This window comes from Sabethes cyaneus, chromosome 1 (assembly GCF_943734655.1).
Source record: "Sabethes cyaneus chromosome 1, idSabCyanKW18_F2, whole genome shotgun sequence".
Lineage (NCBI taxonomy): Eukaryota > Metazoa > Arthropoda > Insecta > Diptera > Culicidae > Sabethes > Sabethes cyaneus.
The window spans coordinates 151,763,325-151,772,442 of record NC_071353.1 but is presented as its reverse complement, the minus strand read 5'-3'; the positions used below and the strand labels follow the sequence as shown (position 1 = coordinate 151,772,442).

Sequence of the window (9,118 nt, the reverse complement as noted above, 5' to 3'; positions counted from 1 at the left end):
ACCTACGCCATACACTAGTAAATCATCCGCAATGCACTCGACACCTTTGAGTCCCTGAATGACTTCTTGCAGGCGCATTTGAAAAATCTCTGGAGCTGGAGCAATTCCAAACGGCAAACGAGTCCAGCGATATCGACCAAAAGGAGTCCAAAAAGTCGTCAGCTTGCTACTAGGTTTATCCAATACAACATGCCAGAAACCTTTCTTGGCATCGACGGATGAAAACACTTTGGCTTTTCCTAACTCAGGAAGAATCTCATCCAAAGTGACAAACTGGAGATTAGGTCTCTTGAGAGCTTTGTTGAGCGGAATCGGGTCAAGGCAAATACGGATACTGGGTGATTCAGGATTACCACGTTGGACAATGACAATGTTACTCACCCAGTCTGTGTGTTTCGACTCTTTAATAATCACGCCTTCTGCTTCAAGAGCATCCAGCTCTTTTCTCAGCGTGGCACGCATAGCAATAGGTACTCTACGAGGCGATTGTATAGATGGAGTAACATCGGGATCCACTTCCAAAGACACTGTTCCAGCTAGCTTGCCGTATCCCTTAAATATTTCAGCATGGCTGTCGATTATCTTCTGCGCTTCGACACGATGTACATTCAAAAGCTGCGACGACTCAGCTGGCTTAGTTGTTACGAATGAAACCGCTTTGCAAAATTTCACGAAACCGAGAATGCGGCATACTTTCGCTGACAACAAAGGGCGATGATTTCCTTCAACCACCTGCAACACTAGCACATATCTTCTGCCTTTACGGCGACATGGGATCTTCACTTGCCCAAGCACTTTGATCGGGTTACCTCCGAAGCTTTGCAAACGAAGTTTTGACGAAAGAAGAGTTAAATTCACTTGCTTATTCAGTTTCATTAAATATTCGCGACCGATTAAACTGGTATTAGCACCTGTGTCCAACTCACACTCTACCGACTTCCAACCATCAGCAAAAAGTAACTTGAGTTTCGCTGCTACACTTCCACCATTTTCAGAATCATCGACTATTTTCCCGATTTCAAAATCTTCATCACTTACATCAGAGGATGCTTCATTTATAGGTTCCTCTTCTGAATCGCTAGCACTAGTATCTTCTGTTACTTCCTTTACTCGCCACTTTTTATTTGCATTTTTTGATCGACGTTTACTGCAAACTTTTTCAAAGTGGTTCTTTCCTTTACAGTGATGACATCTTTTACCTAGAGCTGGACATGAACCCTTCGAAAAGTCATGGCAGTCACCACAAAACTTACAGCGGAGCATTTTCTTCTTAGGTTTTGAAATTTTCTTCACTTCCGATTCGGCCGGAATAGCCAGCTCGTGCGATCGTTTTGCTGCTATCTCTTCGGCTCTGCACATATCCACTGCTTTCGTTAAAGTAATGTCGGTAACTGTTAGCATCTTAGTGCGTAATTTTGTCCACTTATTAGCTGTAACCACCTTGTACGTTACCAAATCTGCTTCATTCTGATCCTAGTTTCGCTATTTTGGCAAGCACTTTTAGGCGGGAGGTAAAATCATCGATGGATTCGTCATACGTTTGAGCGGCGGAGAAAAAATCCAATCGATCGATGATGATATTGCGTTTGGCCGTAACCTTTTCTTTAATGGCCAATAAAGCCGCTTCCACACTCCCTTGCTGTTCTGCTGTCAACTCAAAGTTGAAATATTTTCGCCGTGCCGGTTCGCCGATCACGGACAAGAGAAAACTCACTTTTTGTGCATTATCAACCGCTGGCCATCTATCCATACCTACCCAAGTAACACACAAAACAAGTTCTTCAAAGAAAGTAGTCGTTTAAGGGTACTATTAACGTACTTTGAAAACATGTGTCGTTATTATTAAGGTTTTGAAATGTTTTGTGATAACATGAATTTATTTGACAGCTCATATCAAATGAATAATGTTTGTTTTTGTCAACATGTCAACACAAAGTTTTTATTATATCTCCATTACTAAATCTCAACTACTGGAAGAACAAGTTGTAGGTTATGCTATAATAACGTTTTAAAATGGAATGAAATAACCTGATACATACTTCTTTCAATTGTTGTTTGATTAGACTTCAATTTTTTGCGCTTTTCTGGTAATAGAGAAGTTCTGATGTATGTAATGTTATACTATTCTATAACAAGCTGTGTTGCTTGGGTATGGCCTTAGCGTAACTGTCCCAGCTTCTCTGGAAAAAGTCGAAATTCTGTTCCATATCACCTTCTAATGCTAGCGGTGCCGGCTGCGGAACAGAAATATTTGCACCAAGTGATGGCCCAACCGGTGGCGCTGCAGCAACATTTCTCTGGGCATTTGTCAGACCCATCATGAGTTGACTAAACAACTTCGTCTGATGCTCCAAAAACTGAGCAAACTGATTCGGATCCATTTCAATGAGGATCAATTCACTTTTCACACGCGGAGTACGAAAAATAAAATGGCCGCCGACGCTGCGCGACTTGTACAGACACGTTTATCAATGTTCAAAAAAAAAATGTTCGGAAAAAAACAGCACTTTTCTCGCGATTTCACCAATGACGCCAAGAAACTGCACTTAGAAGCACACGATAGCTTCTGACACCATGTTTAATTCTTTAATAATAACACTCAAATTTATTTTAACAAGATTTATTAAACGATGTTGATTGAGCAAAGTACAGATAAAGAATGAGAGTGCGCAGTACAGTCTACCTCTAGCTACCGGTACGCATTGCGTGTATGTGTGTGTGTACTCAAGCTGGCTTACCTAGTACGATCACAGGGTGTATCTAAATACTGCAACAATCATCCTCCTTTATTAACGCACTTCAAGATCAGGCCATAGCAACGCTTCCGGGATACTTCAAAATGCCTATTATATAACTTTAGTAAAACAGTATGAACGATTTTCTAGGCCACGTTGATTGGGAGGAGACGCGCGGTTATGATGCTAGTCTCGCTGCATCGACCATTTCTAGCATTCTTGTATATGCTTTCGACCAGTTCGTGCCCGTCAAGTCGAAGCGCGTACCGCCTAAACCAGCCTGGGCGAACGCTGATCTCAAGCGACCTAAAACGATTAAACGTGCAGCCCTTAGACGACACAGCAAGTACCGCACTGATTTCACGAGAATAAGATACGTAGAAATAAATACTACCTATAAGCAGCTCAATGATCGCCTGTATAACGCCTACCAGCACCAGAACAATCTGCAACGCCGTCTCAAGGCAAACCCAAAAAGTTTTTGGCTCTACGTGAATGAGCAACGTAAAGAATCTAGATTACCCTCTAAGATGTCTAATGGTCTGTTTGAAGCCGACTCCAACGCTGACATTGCCGACTTGTTCCGTTCTCATTTCAGTAACGTTTTTAAGTGCCACTTCTTAACTGTTTGAGTTGATTATTCACCAGGAGCTTGCACAGAGATACAAACACTACATCTGGTAGGATCATCACGGATTTATGCCTAAACGATCTACAACAACCAACTTGACTTCCTTCACTTCGTTTGTAATACGCCAAATTGAGAATGATCATCAAGTGGACGCAATATGCACAGACTTATCTGCAGCATTTGATAAAATGAACCATCAAATTGCAATTGCTAAATTTGATCGTTTTGGCATGAACGAACATTTGCTACTCCGGCAAATCTTATCCTATGTGGTCGAAGCATGTTTGTAAAAATTGGTGATCATATTTCTTTGCCATTTTCAGTTTGTTCTGGTGTTCCACAAGGAAACCACCTAGGACCGTTTTTGTTGCAGCTGTATATGAACGATGTTAATTCCATTTTGAAATGCGCGAAACTCTCATACGCTGACGATCTAATGCTATACCATACGATAAAGCAACCACACGGTATGACTTTTTTGCAAGCATTTGGGAGTTTTAATCGATGCAAAATTAATATTCAAGGATCACATTTCATACGTGGTGGCAAAAGCTTTTTCACAGCTGGGCTTTTTATTTCGTTTCGCGAAAACGTTTAAGGACATCTACTGCTTGAAAACTCTCTACTGTTCAATTGTGCGACCTGTACTGGAATACGCGTCTGCCGTATGGTTTCCTTATTACCAGAACGACATTCAAGGTGTCGAGGCTATTCAGCGAAAATTCATCCGCTTCGCTTTACGTCATCTCAGATGGACTTGTCTCCTGTGATACTCGGTCTTGTGCTACTCGCCGCCAGTTCGTTGAGGGTCTCGACACTCGCAAGTCAACTTCAACCTAACCGAGCCACCTAACACTCTGCACCATTCTATTCCTGCTGCTGGTAGCCTCCTTGGAGGACAGATTTTGCCGCCACAGTCGTAGCCTCACGACTCACCCGATGATGTGGGATGAAAATCGCATCATATAGTTCCTGCAGCTCATAATTTACTAGTCTGTAAGTTATTGTGAGTCGTCGTCGTCAGTAGCACGTGCTATTTCAAGCAGTCGTCTCCATTCAACTAGGTCACTAGCCCCCAATTTCCCCGAGGCTTCAGAGGTCGCTCTGTTTCTGATGCCGGTGGAATTATTAAAGAGAACTGTTTTCGTCGGGATGTCGTCCGGCATTCTTACGACGTGTATCACCCCTCCGATCTACCGACTTACGCCGGATGTACGATAGGAATCTTTCCAAATAGGGCGTGTAGCTCGTGATTCATACGCCTTCGCCACTCTCCGCTTGCAGTTTGTACTCCGCCAAATATCGCCTGCAGCACCTACCGCGTGAGCACGGAAAATCCATAAAGATCTACCGGTCAAATGACGGTTTTATAAATTATCAGCTTGATCATAGTGTGTTGCGAAGAGCAAAGTGGGTTCAATTTCCTGTATCCTGTGCCTTCGCTTTTAGTCTGGCATAGATTGCTGTTGCCATCACAAAGTTCCTGGCTATGATATCAAAGTCATCTGCAAAGCCTAGGAGTTGGTGAAAATCGTGCCTCTTGTTTCGATGCCCGCTCGTCGACCTTAAGAACGACATTGAACAGAATACAGGATGAGCCGTCAATTTATCTCAATTCTTGCCAGGCCGAGGGTCCCCGAAATGCTCGAAATACATCTCTCGATCAAATGTAACTCTGATCTGTCGCGTCAGTTTATCCGGAAAACCGTGTTTGTGCATCATCTGCCGTAGCTGGTCTCGATCGACAGTGTCGTATGCTGCTTTGAAATCAACAAAGACGTAATGCGTGGGCATGTTGTAGTCCCGACATTTCTGCAAGATCTGTCAGATTTGGAGCTTAGTTGCACGAGGACCTGACAGAGGGTGAACATACGCAATTCATAACCTCTGTGCACTAACTCCTATCCCTAGCTCCACGAGATGCCGGCTGGAGTACGCAACCTCGATTGTCGTACGCAAACAGGGAAGCGGGCACAGGGGCTCCCGCCCACTCTAAGATGGAGCCCCGTCAGTGGGCCGGATACTGGCGAACACAAGACATCGACGGGGCAAGTCTTGCTATACTTTGGATACTCAACAAAGAGGCATTGAATTCCTACTGAGCCCTGGGGCACCTGCGGTCCTAAAAGACCGATAAACGAAGGAATAATCGTAGTTAGAACACGGGTTAAAAAGAGCTTCTACAGCAAGCTGAACAGCGTTGGCTCAGTAACGCGGCGTTCTCATGCAAGGTACAACGGTGTCTTGTTTGACCCTATAAGGGTTGCTGCTGGGGTGACACAGGGCTGCATTTGATCACAATTGCTGTTTTTCATCATTATGGATGAGATATTATTAGGAGCGATTGACAGTAGACCAAATCGACGATAGCCTTGGAATCCTCTAACGCTGAAGCAGCTAAACGACCTGGGCTTAGTCGACGATATTGTTTTGCTCGCACAATGCCGAAACGATATTCAGAGCAAGTTAGATGATCTCTCCGAGAGCTGCCAGGCAGCAGGTCTCGTAGTCAATGTAGCAAAGACTAAGTCTATGATAGTGAACACTGACAATTCCATTAACTGTACAGTAGCAGGACAACAGGTTGAACAGGTGGAAGCCTTTCAATATCTTGGTAGCCAGACAACGTCCGATTGTGGTACCAAGACTGATATTACCACATGGAACAGAAAGGCCAGGGGTGCCTTTGCGCTCAAACCAGATCACTCTACATACGAAAACCCGAATTTTCAACTCAAACGTTAAATCCGTACTGCTGTACGCCTGCGAAACGTGGTGCGGAGGTAACGAAAACACTGCAGGTATTTATTAATCGCTGTCTGCGGCTGCAATATATCATTCGCACCTAGTGGCCTGACAATTGGATTTCCAATGGGGAACTCCAATGGAAAATGGACCGGACACACCTTGAGTAAAGGAGCGAACGGGATTTGCAAAGAAGCACTCGATTGGAATCCGCAAGGACAACGTAGAAGAACCAGACCCAGAGGCTCATGGCGACGACGCAACATAGCCAATTTAGCCAGAGGCCGTTGTCATAATACTGTCATAAAGCCACCTCCTTCCTGATTAGTTTCTATTTTGTCAGCAGGTAATAAGCAAAGCCATTCGGTTTCCGATATCGAAGCTTGACCTTCTGTTTTTATACAACAGACTTCGCAGCCAGCTGCTAGAGTATAGGACAATGGCAGAGTAGTTGCTACTTGCTACGATTCTATTGACTCTAACAGCCTCTCCCAGCCGAGATTCGACCATACGACGATTGGCTTATTTGGTCAGCATCATTCCTCGAGGCCAGGTGGGAGGTCCAGATTAATATATAGAATGAAACCGTCGCTGGAGGACACTCGATGTAACAAGAATAAAATTTTACTCCATTCTTCCAAATGTCATGTGGTTTTAAAATATATGTTGGTAATATATAAAGTCTTAGATCAATTCCAATTTTGGGTGCTCAAAACGTTTTAAAGCATCCAAATTGTAAATATTAAGCGAATTGGTGGAATTTACTTAAGAACCTAGTAGACATGATACTCAAAACCAAACTTGCTAGCTTTGCAATTCACTTTATTCCAATCAATCCACCACTCAAAACACTACACTGGCATCAAGCAAATTGACAATATCATCGAAACTGTCCGCCTGAGTGCGAACGCAAATTTCGATCCGCCGATAGCCTCCACCGGATAGATCCTCGTGGGTATCCCGCACCTGTAGCTTAATGTTGCGCCGGAAGTGCACGTTCAGCTCCGGAATGCAGGCCGTCTTGCCGTACGGAATGTTAAGCTTCGGATCCATTCCGATCGTCACGTACGGGGCACGGTTGTCCAGAAAATCCTGCAGCGAGTACAACTTTTTCAACTTCGCGTCGCTAAAGTCACGTTTGTTGTCGCTGTCGAACATCGGCCGGTAGGCCGACAGCATCACTTTTTCGTGCGTTTCGTTGCCCGGACACTCGAGCTCCTTGGGATCGTACGTAACTGGAAGCAATCGAAAAAAAATCCTAAAATTTCGTTACGTGTTACGTGGCAAGGGAGAACTTACAGTTGTACTTTTTGCCGTCAATCCCGGTCTGACACCAGTACAGGAAGCTAAACAGTAGTAGGCTGATCAATTTAGCTGCCGTCATTCTGTTGCGTTGGCTACAGTCAAAACTGAACTGAATTGTGCAGCGCACCGGTGTGCCGATGGATTGCATTACCTAGTCAGCGAAAAAACTGCATCCCAGCAAATTGATTTGCGCAATCGCTGTTTAGCGATTCGAAATTCGCGAACCAATTGAATTGTTTTTATATTAAATGAAAATTAAAGTGAGTCCAGCCTATGATGTATTGCTCAGAACTCAAGCGGCACGGTAGGGTAAAGTGGTGCAGAATGCACCGCTTAAGCAAAACATCATTTTTCAGAGGCGTGTTTGTTGTTTTTCAACTTCTAGAAGGCTTTGGGATCTTTTTTACACTTACTCCTGGTGAAATTTCCTAACAGAAACCAGCATTTTTTGTTATTTTTGACGATTTTTGTCAAGAGCCAAAATCATTATGTGGGGCAAAACGCCAAAGCCCATGGCCAAAACGCACCAAGTTTCTACCCCTGTTTTGTATTTTGAAGTTTTTTGCAATATATGTGAAAAACATGCCTAGTTAATGCCGTTTTTGTGGTGATTCATCGAGTATGACAGTATATCAATTAGAAAGACTGTATTTATTATGAAATTTGCATACCGACTAGTGGTAAAACTTAAGAGAAAACCGTGATTTCTTACATGTGGAATGAGATCGCGAATAATCGCTTGATTTGATTGGATGTGGCTATGTTTGATGCTTTTACATTCTACACAATTATGAATCAGCTTGTTTTACATCAAAATAAAATGCGCATTCATAATTTTACCAAATAGTTTCCGCGTTTTAAAACAATTAATAGCATGGGCCATTCTACTCCCACGGTGCGTTCTGGACAGTCTTCCCCTGATACGGAAAACATTTGCACAAACCAAGGCCGTTCGTCTTCATTGTAACTAAGCAACTGCACGCGACTAAAAAAGATTACATTTTTGTTTAACCGGAACGGATTCAATTTGCGAAGGCTCGTATACAGCAAAAGCCAACGCTCAATTATGCTCTAATGGTAGGGAAACTTGTTCTGCGCAACATTGTATCAAATGATAACCCGTACATAGCTCGTTGAGTGATCCCTCTGGCATTCACGGTCGACTCTGCACGCACAGTGCAGCAAAGACGCTGCGCCCAAAACGAAAGAAGTTTCCATCAGGAATTTACGCTAAAAACGAACACAAATTTATCACCGGGTGTGAGCAACCGAGAGGGTTTTCCATTTAATTTTATTGTTTACTATAGAAATCAAAAAATGTTCCCTGTAAAACATTCCATACCTAACACAAATATTATTCAATACGATCAATTTTTTTCTTTCTTTGTTCCTGCCTCGCTATTATTTCATGAAAAATCGTGAATATTCGTGAAAAATCTTCAGCTTCACGTCTTTACCGACGCGGGTGAGAAAGCGTATACGGTTGCGTGGCTTATTTTCCCGCCGAGATCAATGGAAAAAATGTATGCGCGCTAGTGATGAGTCGGAGTAAAGTCGCTCCGCCGGGGCAGTTAAGCATTCCTCGGCTAGAACTTCAGGCAGCAGTGCTGGGCACTAGACTGATGCGTACTGTCCAGGAAAACCACAGCTTCGATATTCAGAAAACATATCTCTAGACCGATTCGCAGACTGTGTTATCCTG

The 9,118-nt window shown here is 43.4% G+C and overlaps 1 protein-coding gene across 1 annotated transcript; it reads right to left on the bottom strand.

Moving 5' to 3' along the window:
• Positions 1-6,954: 6,954 nt before the first annotated feature.
• Positions 6,955-7,495, bottom strand: LOC128732311 (uncharacterized). The gene is made up of 2 exons (XM_053825555.1): positions 7,411-7,495; positions 6,955-7,346 (listed from the first exon to the last, which is right to left on the bottom strand). The coding sequence occupies exons 1-2, from the start codon at positions 7,493-7,495 to the stop codon at positions 6,955-6,957; spliced, it is 477 nt and encodes a 158-aa protein (XP_053681530.1).
• Between the last annotated feature and the right edge of the window lie 1,623 nt (positions 7,496-9,118).

What these genes read in the sequence shown, in the direction of transcription:
- LOC128732311 (XM_053825555.1), bottom strand. Translation starts at nt 7,495, where the DNA reads ATGACGGCAGCTAAATTGATCAGCCTACTACTGTTTAGCTTCCTGTAC. An exon ending in TGACGGCAAAAAGTACAACT is followed by an intron (nt 7,347 to 7,410) that starts GTAAGTTCTCCC and finishes GATTGCTTCCAG; the next exon opens with TTACGTACGATCCCAAGGAG.